At 37.4% G+C, this 17,651-nt stretch overlaps 1 protein-coding gene across 4 annotated transcripts in view; it reads left to right on the top strand.

Moving 5' to 3' along the window:
- Window positions 1–17,651, top strand: part of LOC126183662 (metal cation symporter ZIP14-like) — a 386,045-nt gene that overhangs the window by 323,299 nt on the left and 45,095 nt on the right. For all 4 annotated transcript variants that reach the window (XM_049925807.1, XM_049925809.1, XM_049925810.1 and 1 more), the window contains exon 6: window positions 5,631–5,800. In XM_049925807.1, the coding sequence (XP_049781764.1) occupies window positions 5,631–5,800 (170 nt within the window). The remainder of the gene's footprint in view (window positions 1–5,630; window positions 5,801–17,651) is intronic.

Genomic DNA, 17,651 nt, shown 5'->3' with positions numbered 1-17,651 from the left:
GGCAAGCTATTATGCAATGCAATCAGTCTTTGATCAAATCAAAATTTTGCACTGACTTTTCTGCTTAATAAGATAACTTGACACAGTGTAATTAGTATTTGTCATTGACTGCCTGCATTTTATGGCCATAGTTGAGCAATAATAAATTTAGTGTTTTATGCAGATAATATGAGTTCAAGCAATAAAGAAATAACATAGGATGTAATTGTCCCAAAACTTTTCTTCAAATTTCAAGTGATCACAGACTTTAAAAATACAGAGCAAAAATTACATACAAGGCTAGAAAGAGAGGAAGTCAGAAATATCAATTATCAGATTTTTCAGGATATTTCATTTGTGATACAAACACTATCTCCAGCATTGCATGGGAACCAACAGGCAGGCTACAATTGCCATGTTCCAACCCATTGCTCAGATAATGTGACAGGGGGTGTTTCAGTTTGAGCCAAGAATAAACTAAATGAGTTACAGGGTGTCCTTGGAAAGAGGTCTGAGAAAACTGTTGTATCATTAAACACTTCGGACTCATATATCTGTAACATCTGCTCACACAGCTGTGCACAAACTCAAACTGAAACCTTACAAAGGCATGGTAGTGCATCAATGGACAAGCTGAGACACTGATGCTCTGTTTTAATAGTGCAACTGGCTATCGCAGTCTATGCACAAAGGAGAAGTTGATTCTGAAACATAATTTTTTTTGTCTAAACGTAGCTCCATTTACTGGTGTATGTGAACTCCCAAAACAATTTATCTTGGATGTGAAAACAGGAGTGTGGTGTTCAATTAATGCAACACAGATTACTGAACTAATCTTTTTTCCAACTAACCATAACTTCTGATAGGTATATGAACAGCATACTGTAAGGGTTTTCACTGAACTAACAACTAACATTAAGACGTATCATATGGTTATTTCATGCAGGACAGTGCAAGAGTACACACTACCAACATGTCTATGACAATATTAAAAGGTGTGTTTGATGGCAGTAACTTATCTATATTGATGATACAAACTTTCCTGTCATCAGAACATCTCATCACATTAGAATACACACATTGTTAGTGTGCACATTGTCCTGCACAAAATAACCGCAGGTTGTTTTGTCCGTTGTTAATTCTCAGTACTTAGGACAGTTGAATACAATGTCTGGATGTGCAGGAAAGAAATAAACTGAAGAGTAAATATGGTCTGAGGTGGTTTTGGTAAACTAGATGAGATTTATAAAACTAAGCTTCTGATGTTTCTGAAAATCAAGTTTACAATTGTGTAATTGAAGTTTTGACTTGTGGCTATGAGACAAGGCAATGCAAAAACCAGTTCAGAAACTTAAAGCATGTCCAGTGTGAAATGGAGATGTCTCTTTGTCTCTTGGAAATTACTAAGACATACAGAAAAACCAACAAATGAATCAGAGAACAGGCTGAAGTGAGAAGCATGCTTATGTTCATAATGAAAATAATAATAATAATAATAGCTTTATTCAACATTGAATGGTACACTGCACATGTAACATAAACAGTAGTGATTACAGGTATTTGTACAATACACAAGACACATTCTTCTGAATACGTCATTAATTTACAACAAAATTACTATAAGATGTTTACTGATTTCTATTTACATAATTTCACAAAGCATTTGTTGTTCTTCATATTAGTATGGTACTCTTCTAATGTGTAGAAAAGATGTTTTACTAAAGGATGTTTTACTAAAAATTTCTTAAGCTGATGTTTCAGTTTAATTATAGGAAGAGCCATGACTGCACTAGGCAGTGCATTAGCTAACTTTATACCTGTGTACTGAGGCCCCTTTTCTTAAAGTGCTGTTCTGTGGCTGACAATGTAAAATCTTTCTTTATTTCTAGTATTGTACTGGTGGAAATCCAAATAAGTGTTTGGGCACAGTTTTTTCACAAGCAATATGGATTTTAGAATGTATGTGTTTATAAAAGTTAACACCCCTGTTTTTTGGAAATAAGTTGCAACAAGATTCCCTATTTTTGCTCCACAGATTATTCTCACACCCCTTTTTTGAAGAATGAGTAACTTATCTAGATTAGCTTTGGTTGTTGCCTCCCAAATTTCAATATCGTAGTTCAAGTGAGAGGATAAAAGAGCATAGTATGCAGCCTTTAGAACTACAGTGTCTTTACAGAACTTGCTAATAGTACTGATTGCACACATAGTTTTTGACAACTTAGTTGCTAGGGAGTCAATATGTGTGTCCCATTTCAGGTTGCTTTGGATTGTTAGGCCAAGGAATTTTACACTAGACACTTTCTTTACCAATTCATTGCCAGCGTATAATTTAATTTCATTATTCAAACTTCTTTTGCTAAACTCCATCAAACACATTTTACTGGTGCTTACATTTAACTGGCTTTCATTAAAAAACTGAACAATTTCTTTTGTCACATTATTACACTCATCCTCTAGTTCATTACATGATTCCTTTTTACACACAATGGATGTGTCATCAGCATACAGAACAATTTTGGAATTTATAGTACTGTTTTTAATATCATTTACATAGATCAAGAACAGAAGGAGGCCCAACACCAAGCCCTGGGGCATGCCATATTTTATGTAAGTGATCTCTGATTTGTAGACACCACTTTCTGTTTTAAGCAGAACAAACTGTTTTCTGTTGCTCATATAACACTTTATTAGGTCATAAGCATAGCCTCTAATGCCCATGTTCCGTAGCTTGTCTAATAGGATGTCAACATTCTTACAGTCAAAGGCTTTTTCCAGGTCTAGGTATACACCCGCCACATGTTCCTTGATTTCGATACCCTCTAACACCTCTTCAATTAGCTGAGCAGCTGCAGTGCTAGCTGATTCCTTTTAGGAATCCATTTTGATTTTCAAACATCAGGTTGTGTTTGTTAAGAACGTTTATAATCCTGTTGTATATAACTTTCTCAACTATTTTGGAAAAGACAGGAAGGATCAAGACTGGTTTGTAGTTTTCTCTTTTGTTATTGTCACCTTTTTTTAAAAAATGGGTGTTACCTGTGCTATTTTTAGTCTGTCTGGAAAGGTGCCTGATTCTATTATATTGTTGACTGATACAGACAGAGGTACAGAGACATTTTGGCTACAGGCTTTTAAAACATTAATATTTAGGCCATCATGCCCAGCTGAATTGGAGGATTTTAGAGAGCTAATAATGTCCATTATTTCTGCAAAGTTTGTGGGGGCTAGATATATACTATGGCACATGCATTACCTTTAAAACTGTAGTGCATGTTTTTATGTTTGTCATTGATGGATTCCACTACGGAAGAAAAATATTTATTAAAAATATTTACAATTTCCAGTTGGTCTTGTTTGAGCATGCCATTGTGGTTCATAGTAAAGTCGATACAGGATTTGTCATTGCAGATTCTAAAGCTGTTTATGAAAATGAAATGGAGGTAAGCAGGAAATGTGGCCATACAAATGGATGGTAGTTGGGCTAAGGAAGTTCTAAGCTGGATTCCAAAATATGATAAGCAACTGAAACAATGACCTCGAAAATAATCAATTATTGATAAAATTATTTAATTGGATAGATTTATCTGTCCAATTAAATAATGAGGGAGTGACCTACTTGACAGTGGGGTGACAACCTTAGAAAACATGTGGAGGTGATTTGGATGTGTATAGGTAAAGTACATAATACAAAGAAAAGTCTAGGGGAAGGCTTTAGCCAGCAGTGGATGTCAGATGGCCGATGATGCTAATGATTATGATACTAATGATGATGATGATGATGATTCCCAAACAAAAAATGACTGAAAGAACAGCAAACAATGCCTTTCAAGCTCACCAATATTAGTTTCATACAAATAATGTAAAAGTTAACCCTAGGAAAAAATATAAAATTTGAATATGTCAGCAGCAATTATTAAGCCATTTATGATTACAATATAGTTTTAAATGGATAAAGAATAGAATTTGTAGCAAGTACATTTTTCCATGAATAACCATAGATACAGACTGTCCTGGAAGCAACACATGTCCATCATTAGGTAAACTTTTAAATGTGTTTGCTTTGACCCAAGGACCTTAACCACCAGCTGTGGTGAAGAGTATGTAAAAATTACCTGGTCTGCATACAATCATTTTGTTATACTTTATGGAATATATCATTGTGACGTCCATAAGTCAGACCTTTAAGGTGTGATTAGAAACCAAAACTGTGGAGTACATATAATGACAAAATAAGATAGACTCTTTATGAGGATATGAGGATATTTTTCATACTGCGTGTGTGTATCTTAAAATATATTCTGGATATGAAGGTTGATATTAGGCAGTTAAAAGCAAATTTTACACTGGTATATATGAAAGACAATGTGTCAATTTATTAGGAAAACTACAATGTTGAATTCAGACAAGTTGATTCTGCATAATAAAGTAAAAGCCATCAGCAAACGAAGCTACTTGAAATATGACATAAGAAACTTCTGGTAAACTGTTTCTTCAATGTTTCAGAGTATGTGGAAGCCTGAAGGAAATGACATTCTTCATGCAATAATTTTCACAGTGTCTAGACGAGAGTGATATAGTGTATTGTTAGTGTTTTAGTTAAAGCAGAACACAAAAAAATCTCCCATGCCAAATCCGCCTCTTGAGCACATTAACCACACTCTCCCTCAGGGCTTTGACTACCTTTCATTGTACCCTGGTTTGGGAAACATTCTTCCCAAAATCCTTTCAAGCTCTCCCAAAATGGTAATCCACAGCCCACTCAATGTAGGGAATATCCTGGCACCCAGTGTATCCTTATATTTTGCATACTCACAGTTCCTTGCCACACAAGACCTGCCATATGCAACCACCCACCACATTCTATTCCAGTTCTGTCACAGATAACTTCTACTTAATCAGAGGCTTCAAAATCCATGCCTATCTCCTGTACCATAACCACTTCCTCCCGTGTCCCTCCTTCCATTTCTGTACACTGACAATGTTCTCTCTACTGGCTTCCTATTCCTCTATTCTGTATCCCCACCCCACAGCCTCTCCAAACCACTCTTCCATTTCATTGTGAACCATGTGCGAATTCTCTCACATGTACCAGGCAGCTTCACTGTTGTCAAATTTCTATCCCATTCCCTTGTTTGCTCTGTTGCTTAGCTTTCACACTCCCATCCTTTCAAACCCACTCCATTACCCCTTCCCCCAGCCCATCATTGTTTCTCTCACCCATTTCACCAATGAAACCCATCAATCTCAGTGTTGTGACAATGTATGCACTGTGGAAGAATGTCATCATAAAACTTAGCAACAGTTTCATTACATTGTCAACCTATGTTTGCATATGCTGATATACATCCACCTGAGAATAAAACATTCTAAAGTAAATACTCTCTTAACTACTTCTCTACAACCTCTGAATTGGGAAAGTACCAAATATTTTAGTACCATGAAGCAACACACACATTTTCCAACTAAAATTACATCATGACAAACATTCTAGAACCTTGAGTCAAGTTATTCATTACTAAATATTAATGCTACTTGTAATCAGCATCAATTTTTCCCTTTCTGGTCTACATCCACTGCCATTACAATTAATATTTCTTTAAAAAAGTGGTTTATAATTTGTCAACACATGTTTTACAACTCTTTTGCAGTTTGGGTGTATGGAAATTTGTGTGTCTTGTGCATAAGCATCTGTTCTCTATTTGGATCACTGCTGGCACCACTTCAGGAAACCAAACTCTACAATACTGCACTTACAATTCTTATTGGTCTTGCTGTTGGATCACTTTCAGGAAGTTCAGTTTTCCATCTGATACCACAGGTACATAAATAAAAATTCTATTTGTGGTGATGTACACATATCTCCAGAACTGATCTGTGAAAGAGTTAAAAACTTCAAGAAAATGTTACTATGTTACAATCTTATGAGTTCTCTTAAAAAAGAGGATTTATGAGCTATTGTCAAGTAATAGCTAATGTATTAAGTATATACAGGGTGTTTGTTTTAACCTGAGAGAATTAAATATCTCGAAAATAAGGCATAGCATGAAAAAATGTTGTAGGTGAAAAGTTAATATGAATAAAGGGTACATTTATCTGTGATACAACTGCCACCTCCTAACCCTCCCCCCCCCCCCCCCTTTACCTGAGTGGGTGGGATCAACTTTGTATTTTCAAATGGTATCCCCCTTTTTTGTGTATTCAGATTCTACACAAAAAATGTGTGAGATTTACTCAAACCATTGTTTTCCATTCATGGTAGATGGTGCTGTAATCAGAAGATTTCAAGTGTGCCTGTTTTTGCAATTAAGAACCAATTTCACTTATTATGTAAATGTAAACCTTTGTGTTCTAGCAGTTGATATTTATGTTCAAAATTTACTTTAGTGTTGCAAATTTGATGGTACAGTACAATATGGTTAGCTGTGTCAATATGTGGTTTGAAACTACATTTAGCATGACCCAAGAGCACTGACATGGATGTAATAGTTTTGTGTTCCCATTGGGATGCTTGATATTGGTGGGTCCCTTTGCTTCTCACCATTGAGGTGATAGATTTCAATGAATATCCATTGCAGGGAGCACCTGTCACTATCACTTCATGGACATTTTATCTCATTACAGTGGTTGTGGTTGTATTCCACCAGTATCTATCTAGTGGCCAGTATGAGAGTTACATTGGATGGAAACACACATTGAAATCAGTCATCCTAATGGTGGGGTACAAGGGCAGCCACCAAAATAAGCATTCTGATGGTTTGGTGACTCGTCACAATAAGGAACAGGAAACTATGTTACAATACAAGTAGTTTATCTGCCAGAAATGTCAATGTCTACCCATATTATTTGTACTGAACAGTAACATTTTCAACACTCAGGTAACATTTGAACATCAGTATCAACCATTACAACACAAAGTTTTACAATTACATAATAAGTGAATCAAATGAGTTGTATCTTAATTGCAAAATCAGGCACACTTGATATCCGTTGATTGAAGTTTCATCTACCAAAAATGTAAAACAATGGTTTGAGTAAACCATAAATATTTTTTGGCATAGAATCCAAGTATGCAATAAAAATTGGGGTTCCCATTTCAAAATACAAAGTTGACCCTGCCCACACAGGAGGGATTGTTAGGAGGTGGCCAGCTGTAGCACAGACAGGTACCCTCTTTTCTAATATTGATTTTGCACCTCAAATATGTTTTTGTACAGTGCATCATTTTCAAGATATTCAGTTGTATCATGTTAAAACAAACACCCTGTAGGCAGATAAACAATTATTAACAGCTGATATCAATTAAAGTGTTATATTATGCTTATAAAATCTTATATTATCTGTATAATATTATATCCAACATAATATTAGTATTTAATTACAACTGCGCCTTATTCTTTATATGTGTGGAATTTATTTTTGACTTATAAAGTTTGTTTGTATATAACATTTGAAGCAGTTTATTTGGTGACATGAAAAAAGATCTTGTTTGCTTCATTAACATGAATGAGGGCTACATAGAGCTGGCCTTGTGAAAAGCAACTAACACTAAGGTCCACACCTGCAACACACAGCATCTGGCCTTGTGCTTTGCTTATCGCCATGGTATAATATAAGCTGACTGGGAAAAATACATATTTAAAGAGAAATGGTAAACTGATAGGAATAAGATAAATTTGGGGTCATAAAACTTGATTGCCTGCACCTCTTCCCATCAGAATTTCCACTTCTATGGTCTTTTGTTGGAAAGAAGTAACTTTAAGCCTCTGTCAGTGAAGGGTTCTGAGTAGTAAGATAAAGCATGATGCTCTCAATCAGAGTTATTTCACACCTCGCTTTTGAAAGGAATTACTAAAGAATGAGTTAAAGACTGTTTTCTTGAGCCCCAGCAAGTCTGATCTCATGATCTTCTTTGGATTCTTGAGACCACGAAGTTATTAGTGTTTAGCCATTCTGGTGTATTCAGAAAGTCTCATCAATTTTCTAGGCATTTTTATTCAAAAAAAAAAATCAAAATGTAATGAGTAAGCACACAAATTGTAAAGCAAACTTAATAAATTTGTTTTTACTATTGAAGACTATAAATAAAAGCTAAAAAAAACAGTGTAGCAATGTCATTAACCTTTTTATACACAATGCAAAATCCATATACACTAACAAAGTAAACTCAGTGTTAGTTTGTTTGGATAGGTTCAGTAAATATCCTGTTTGCAGCACCCTGCATTCATATCCCACATATTTTGCTTTAATAATATTGATAATCTTTGTAGGTATTCCATATTCTTTCAGGGTATGCAACATGATTTTCCCGTTAAGAGAGTCAAACGCCTTCTCAAAATCAATATACATAAGATAGAGTGTATTCTGCCATTCTACGCTCTGCTCAGATATTATATATAAGGTGTTGACGAGATTGATACAACTTTGGTGTCCTCTGAACCCAGCTTGCTTTTTCGTAGTCATGTCTTCTCAGAATCCTAAATACCATTTACCATTAATCTACAGAGTAATTTACTTGGTACAGATGCGAGAGTGATGCCTCACCATTTGTTACAGTTGGTGGTATCGGTTTTCTTGGGCAACTTAATAATCAGTTCCTCTTTCCAATCCTTTGGTAGTTTCTTTTCTGTCCATATCTTCTCAAACCATGGATGCAAGAGGTTTATGGTGGTCTCAATGTCTGCTTTAAACACTTCAGGTGCAAGGCCTTGAGCCTTCCCATTCTTTATCTGTTTGAGGATTATTTTGATTTCAGCCTTAGCTGATATGTTTACATTGGTTCTGTCATTGGCATCTGGTGCATTCCATTGTCTCACCCCTCTTCAGGTTTCTCTCTATTAAGAACACAGGAAAAATGTTTTCCCCATCTTCTAAGTTGGTCTTCAGTCATCAACAATCCACCCTCCTAACTTTTCACTGGTCTGTTAGAGTTGAAGCTTTTTTTTCCCCCACAACATTCTATTGATGCTGTATAGTTCCTTAGCATCACACCTCACTGAACCAGTCTCTGCTCTCAGAGTTTCTTCATTGATCCACTTTTTCTTACCTTACTTCACACTTCTCTTTATTAGCAAGTTGGTACTGTGTACTCGGCTTGTATTCAAGCTATCTGTCACCTTGTTTTACTCACATTCCATTTTTCCTTAACCTCTTTTCTATAAATGATCAAATTCTGCCTACTCTCAAACACCAAGTCTTTTTTTGGCATGGTTTTTAAAGAAAAGGATCTGTTCATTCACACTACAAAAGATGTCCTTCATCTTGGCCATTGTATTGTAAACATTATTTTAATCATTTTCCTGTGTTTCTTGGAGTGTCTCACTTTGGTTCCTTGCCTTAATACAGAATTCTTCTTCTTTTGCTGTTATTTTAAGTTTTCTCACATCATAGTTTTTGTTCTGTTTACGGCCATGATTTCCAGTCTAAAATTTGCAAAAATGAGGTGATGACCACTACCAACATCCATCAGTGAGCTAATTTTTTTGCTCAGTGTTGCATGATCAGTTTTATTTTCCATTCTATTGTCCAGAGATGCCCATGTAATGTTATGGCAATTCTTGTGTGTAAATACTGTACCTTCAATCACCAAATCATGACCATCACAGAAATCTGAAAATAAAATTAACTTTAAGAAAATATAAGGTTTTGCTTACAGCATAAAAGGTATTGTTATTTTAAATGTTCAGTACCTTTTGAGATTCCCAGATTTGTTTGAAAACTGCATGTAATATACATGGCACATGGCACAAACAGTATTTTAATGTTCATAAGTAATATAATTTGACATCGAATCTCTTATCCATACCTAGGAAGAGTATATATCTTTATGCACAATGAACAGAAAATAAAAGTAATAACTTTCACAAAAGGGAGTAAAAGGATACAGTTGCTATTATTAATTACCCAAAAGTAAAAGAACTACCGCATATCACTCATAGAAAAATAATTATGAGGCATTGTTAAATGAAATGACAAAGAGACAAATATTTTATGATTGTCTAATGAATGAACACAGCAAAATTTATGAATGATTAGTAAATAAATAATTTTTTTAAGAATTATATCCTGCTCTTGTGGACATACTTTTAAAAATTCTTGATGCCATAAATATTCTAAAAATACCACCATTAACTAAACTCATTTAAGCAAGAATTCACATGGTTACTAAAGTAAAGTCAAGATTGGATTAAAATATTCTTTTCCTCATAACATAATTTGAGATATCTGCCTTTCATTCACATCTTATCACCATTTTCTTTTCAGCCCCAAAGAGAGTTATGTCAATAATTTATGCAGACGATGTAAACACCATATGTAACTGTCGATGTTAATATATACATTCTAGTTGTGGATCTAGCAGTTTAAATGAGACTGAATTAGTTGCACTGTAGTATTCAATGTTGTAAACTCTTCTTGAGGGCCATACACTTTCCTACAATAATTACAGAAGTAATAAACGACATCAATGGCAGAAATTATATTTAAAAATAGTATGACACAAATATAGACAAGGTGCTTTAATTGGATGAGAATTATGCTTACCTCTGTTTAATTTCTATTATGATTTGCTCAGTTGTGTAATAGAGCAAAATGGAGAACCAGTAATGTAGAACTAAAATTTCTGTTAAAAAACAGCCAGGAAAACACTTGAAAAAAATTTAGTCACCTCCAGAAGACATTACACTAATACCATGTAATACCATTTCTATGCACAATAGGTATGCCATAACAAAGTGAAGTCACTCATTGATTATTAGATCCCATATAAGTACCAAATTGTGGGGATTATGATTACTAAGTTTCACCTTCTGTTCCATATTGCATCAGACATGGGGTACAATCAAATAATTTAGTGTTCCAGTGTGCCTGAGTGTTCATCGAAAAAGAACGTATGCTTGCAACCATGTGAACACAGTTGTTGTCACCTGAGAAGACAGGAGTATCCACAGCATACTCACTATGAAGATGAAGAAGAGCATACCATACATGACACAGTATATCCCGAAACATGACAGATACATCTTATTTTATTTTGTTGTAATCAATTACTCAACAACATTTATCTTAGTATTACAACCTCCAAAAATGTTACAAAGCACAGGCAATTTTTTTTATTACTTTAATTTACAAATTTCTCAGAAATTTCCTGTGTAAGGGAAATGCAATATTGCATGCCCATTTTGATGTCCCACACATGATATGACCTTAATTGTTTCTGAGTCATTTTGAAGTGTATGGGACATTTGTGTAGAGTGGCCCACACACATTGTATCAGGTTTAGGTGCTCCAAGGTGGATGGAGGAACTGTGACAGTGGAAACAAAATTAGTGACATACAAATAAACACTTTATTGTTATTGTGCTGTGATACTTAGTTAATGTAGTACAGCAACTCGTTGGATGTTCTTGTGGACAGATACAACTAAGCAGTGGCCTGTTAAGGCATGCATTACTGAATACAATCTCAACAAGACTACGTCTGTCTTTGGTGCCACACTGCCAATCACTGTAGTAAACACTTGTCCCTATGTGAAGGCTATAGGTGACTCCACATGTCCACTTGTAGACTAAGTCTTGCAGGCCGATCTCCACTATGAACTGTAGCTACAACCAGCAACCCTGGAACTCTGGACAAGAACTGTTGACTGTCATATGCCAACACTGAACATAACAGCCCCCCTCCCCCCACCCCCCACCCCCCTCCCCCCACACTCCCCGCCAGTTGCTTCCTATGTTCCTATGGCTGCCACTTATCACAATGCAGAAGTCCATTGCGTTGGTGGTGGCGTAGAGATTGCTGATCGGGCCATGTTTGTGGTTGGCAGCAAACTTCAACGTTCCACCCATGACACTAGTCAGAAACTGTCTCAGTGTGCCAGCTCTGACTGAGTCCATTGGTGAGAACACAACACATTTCTTTGCCACTGTATTTAAAGGTTCTGTTCCATATGTCCATGTATTCCTGTGTCAGAAAAAAAGCCTTTTCCTATGACAATGAAACTACACTGCTGACCATGAAATTGCAACACCATGAATGTGGCGCACAACAAATGTCAATTTGGATTGAAGTATACTATGTGCTTAGCTATGACAATGATTTGCAATTAAGTGCAACTGTACCAGTGATTTGAAGTAATGCCACCTACATGTTGTATATAAGTGAAGATTATGCAGCATATTTCTCATTCTGGAATAAAATTTAAATGTCTGTTGTTTATGAGAAGATTGTGTCATGTTTGATGTAAGAAGGAGAAATGTCTACCAGCACATCTTAAAAATCAACACTGACAGAATGATGTCTTGTCAAAACTGTGGTTTATCATTTAACTACCCTGCTGCTCACATTGGTCAGGATCCTCTGACTGTCATGTGAATATGGATTGAACAGGTTCAGGAGGACTTTACACAATGCTACACAGGATTGCAGTCACCCTTATGATTATTGCCCAGGAGAACAGACGTATTGTTTGCTCAGCCACATAGGATCATGCAGCCGCATCATATATCTCAAGTCAGAAAACAGGCTTATTTGTAGCAAGAAACATATCCACATCAACAATGTGATGGTGCCTAGTGCACTGAGGATTCTCAGCATGATGTCCATTGTTGACGGTTCCCTTCATGTGACAGTAGAGAAAGACATGTGTGATGTTTGCAATGACAAAGTTGGACACAGGAGTGGCACCATGCCATCTTTTCAGATAAATCACAGTTCTGTGTACAGCATCACAATGGCTGTATCCATGGGTGGAGACTTTAAAGGGAAAAAATGTTACTAGACCACATTCATCTTCATTACAGGAAACAGGTATTGTGCATATACAGTGTGGTAGAAAGAATACATGATTAAGTTTTTAGGTGATTTTGGGAACTATACAGGGTGTGGCATTTTGTTTATAGAGCTGAACCCTCTGACAGTAACAAAAGCTCTAACCCGAATAGCCAGCAGGTTGTACTGACCTTATATGAAATTGGTACATAATTCCGTGATGCTCCAATTCTTTGCCAGAGTTTATCAGTTATAGTTTACCTGGCACAGTAATTGGAGTGCCACTGGCTACACAATGTGATCTCCTCTAGTTCGCATATTTGGGCATTTGGACTGTATCTGTTACATTTCTGGTGTGTTAGGGCTGGTGGATGTACCCTGTATTTGGTGTCTCAAACAATCTTATTATTCAAAAAGGTAATGCATTACTGCTCATTACCCATACTATCCTGGTCTACCTTGATAGAGAAAGTGTTCAGCTGCTGCCTGGCTGAAACATCATCCAACAAAAACATTTAGTCACGGGTTGTCGAGAGACAGTCACACCACCTCTCAACAGCCTCTGCAGTTGATGAACTCTGACATAGAGTTGGAACAGTGTGAAACATCTTTCATACAAACTCAATTCAACTGAATGACTAGCTGGATTTGAGCCATTGTCAAAGGGTACAGCTCTATGTACTAAATTTCATAGCCTGTATACCCCAAACCACTGACAAAATGAATTGTTTGTTCTTCCCTAGTACACTTTATACACAACACAAGAAAAAATTTTTGTTCACAATCATTCCTGGTGTTGCAGTTTTAATGGCCGAAAACTCAGTATAATAAAAAAAATTACATTTCATTGCAAGGTGTACAAATACACTCCTGGAAATTGAAATAAGAACACCGTGAATTCATTGTCCCAGGAAGGGGAAACTTTATTGACACATTCCTGGGGTCAGATACATCACATGATCACACTGACAGAACCAGAGGCACATAGACACAGGCAACAGAGCATGCACAATGTCGGCACTAGTACAGTGTATATCCACCTTTCGCAGCAATGCAGGCTGCTATTCTCCCATGGAGACGATCGTAGAGATGCTGGATGTAGTCCTGTGGAACGGCTTGCCATGCCATTTCCACCTGGCACCTCAGTTGGACCAGCGTTCGTGCTGGACGTGCAGACCGCGTGAGACGACGCTTCATCCAGTCCCAAACATGCTCAATGGGGGACAGATCCGAAGATCTTGCTGGCCAGGGTAGTTGACTTACACCTTCTAGAGCACGTTGGGTGGCACGGGATACATGCGGACGTGCATTGTCCTGTTGGAACAGCAAGTTCCCTTGCCGGTCTAGGAATGGTAGAACGATGGGTTCGATGATGGTTTGGATGTACCGTGCACTATTCAGTGTCCCCTCGACGATCACCAGTGGTGTACGGCCAGTGTAGGAGATCGCTCCCCACACCATGATGCCGGGTGTTGGCCCTGTGTGCCTCGGTCGTATGCAGTCCTGATTGTGGCGCTCACCTGCACGGCGCCAAACACGCATACGACCATCATTGGCACCAAGGCAGAAGCGACTCTCATCGCTGAAGACGACACATCTCCATTCGTCCCTCCATTCACGCCTGTCGCGACACCACTGGAGGCGGGCTGCACGATGTTGGGGCGTGAGCGGAAGATGGCCTAACGGTGTGCGGGACCGTAGCCCAGCTTCATGGAGACGGTTGCGAATGGTCCTCGCCGATACCCCAGGAGCAACAGTGTCCCTAATTTGCTGGGAAGTGGCGGTGCGGTCCCCTACGGCACTGCGTAGGATCCTACGGTCTTGGCGTGCATCCGTGCGTCGCTGCGGTCCGGTCCCAGGTCGACGGGCACGTGCACCTTCCGCCGACCACTGGCGACAACATCGATGTACTGTGGAGACCTCACGCCCCACGTGTTGAGCAATTCGGCGGTACGTCCACCCGGCCTCCCGCATGCCCACTATACGCCCTCACTCAAAGTCCGTCAACTGCACATATGGTTCACGTCCACGCTGTCGCGGCATGCTACCAGTGTTAAAGACTGCGATGGAGCTCCGTATGCCACAGCAAACTGGCTGACACTGACGGTGGCGGTGCACAAATGCTGCGCAGCTAGCGCCATTCGACGGCCAACACCGCGGTTCCTGGTGTGTCCGCTGTGCCGTGCGTGTGATCATTGCTTGTACAGCCCTCTCGCAGTGTCCGGAGCAAGTATGGTGGGTCTGACACACCGGTGTCAATGTGTTCTTTTTTCCATTTCCAGGAGTGTATCTCTTATTGAAATTCCCCAAATATATTACTTAATGTTGTGGTGATATTTTGAATCATGTACAGCTAGCTGTTTGAACCATTAAAATCAATACATTTAACATATGGTATTTTCTGAATTCATCTGAGTAAAATTTTCCTTATTTTTAGAAAGTAAAAAACAATTCAGTATGTTTTGAATATTGATGAAAGTAAAACCAATAAGGCAGAGCCACATTGTTCCTTTCCAGGGATGTGAGTACAAAATGTGATGACACCAACACCTGTGGCTGTCACTATAAAAGGCATTCTTAGAATTTTCAGATTTTGTTGCATTACTTTAACATAGTGGTTGGTGAAGGAAGCCATGACTTACCACATACACCACACAACAGTTCACATGGTTCAGAGGTAAGTATGCCTTATGCCAGTTTCTTAGAATGAATAGGGTGCATCTTTGAGGTTGGCAAAAGACCACCAGACCCAAAAATTTCCTGTTTGTCTGGTTGTTGTGGTAAGAGATGGCTGACTTCACTGTAGTACACAAATTTATAAAATTTTAAATGTTATGTTCAAATCTTGTAGCCAGATGTCTTTAATAGAAGGTGTTTTTACTCTATGATTGTACCTTATCCCCAGCAACACGTGTGGCTGGTTTTACTGTCTTACTCTGCATCAGCATAAGAGCAGTACAGTTCATGTTTACTGACTGATGCTATCAGTGACAGAAATAACAGATTGTGATGCTCACAGTTTATGAGCATAATGTCTAAATTTAATGCCAAACCAAATTGTGTATCAATTTGATAGCCTTGTTTATTTCCATTGCTGTATAGTGTTCCTGAGTGTGAAATATTTCAGATCTCAACTCTCTTATGTAGTTCCAGACATCAGAACAACACAAGTGTTTGAACAAACATGTGACACTGTCAGACAGATAGAGTGTAAAAATAAATTATTGGCACCTAGTAGCAAACTTGTATATGTGTAGGAGTTGTATACTTAATACAGCTGTGGATACTGTTTCACGTTGCTGGGTGTAAAGGAGGCTGTTACAGCTGATGTGAGAAAATTGTCAACAATGTGTTCTGTAACTAATTTCTAACACACATAGATTGTTGCATTTCATTCATTGCTATTACACGTGTTACTTTTTCTATCCCATACTCACTAATCAGCAGCCAAGTCTAAAGCCAACTACTGTAAACAGTGAGCTGTTTGATCAGCTACTAACATATACACTAACCAGCAGTCAATCCCACATCACAGTCAGTGCAAGTCTTCACAGAGTATTTTACTGAATGAATTGCAGAGAATTTCTATGAATAGAGATTGCAGTTTTAGTGTTATATATTTTTCTTCAACTGTAACATATTAAACAAAATATCAAACTTAGAAATAAAATGATTACTGTTTCACCTGGTAAGTGATTTCATAAGCAATTAGCACAATGTGCAGTAATTGTTAAATTCTCATAACTCAAGAACTGCTAAAAAGAGAAGTAGGGCCTGTGATGCACCTCCAGATAAATATCACTGTTGCATCACTGTCTCAATTATGTATGTTAGTTATCATCCAGTGTTCAAATACTTCATAAACTATACAAAACTAAAGCTATCTTCAACTCTTAAGTTTGGTTTGAACACTACAGTGCTTTACTAGGTTGGTCTTATTGAAAGGGCATGGCCGGCTTCCTTTCCCATCCTTTCCTATTCCGATGGGACCGATGACCTCACTGTTTGGTCTCCTCCCCTCAAACCATCCAAGCAACCTATTAGAGGTGAAATTCCCCTCACTTCCTCCAACTTTCAGACTGATTTACCCTATCAGTTTTGAGTGCTGTGTAGCACACTAAATTCTTAATAATTGTATATATATATATCACAATACTAATATCAATGGAAATAACATTCATGTATAAATGTTAAAAAGTTATTCTTCACTATAATGGCAGTGTTTCAGCCAGTGAATGGAATCTTGGATAGATGTAGGATTCACAAATTTTTGCTGCATGTAGAAAAATCGTAGTAAATTTCTTGTTACTTCCTAATTCTTTCATTAACGACAAATTACACCTGTCAGATTATTTATTTATTTATTTATTTACTTACATTTTTTGCATGTAGGCCATCAAGCTGATGACTAGCAAACATCATACATAGATTGATATAGATAACACTTACTTACAGTGGTGGTACATACATTCATCTTAATATTCTAATTATATTATGTGTTCCAACAAGGAGCATGTTGATTAGAATTCACTGAGTAAATATAATCATTCATTTTCTAGGAAGTCTTTTAACTCCCTGTGGAATAGCTTTGGTTCACAAGTTTTCAAAGCATGTGGCAGCTTGTTGAACCATATCTGCCCATTAATGTAAGGACTATTGTCAGTTATTTTTGCCTGAAGTAGTTACCCTTACTTCTAGTATCATAATTATCTGTATCACTGCACTTATTTACTTTGTTTTTCTATTCAGAATAAGTATAATAAGTTTATACAAATACAAGGAATATACTGTTAGATATGGTATTTATGTAGGACAAAGGTTTCACAACAGGATTCTCTGGACTTAAGTCCATGCATTAACATAATGGCTGTTTTCTGTAATACTAATATTCTGTTCAAATGCAG

The sequence above is a fragment of the Schistocerca cancellata genome, chromosome 4, assembly GCF_023864275.1.
Source record: "Schistocerca cancellata isolate TAMUIC-IGC-003103 chromosome 4, iqSchCanc2.1, whole genome shotgun sequence".
Taxonomy (NCBI): domain Eukaryota; kingdom Metazoa; phylum Arthropoda; class Insecta; order Orthoptera; family Acrididae; genus Schistocerca; species Schistocerca cancellata.
This window is presented reverse-complemented; position numbering and strand designations above follow the sequence as displayed.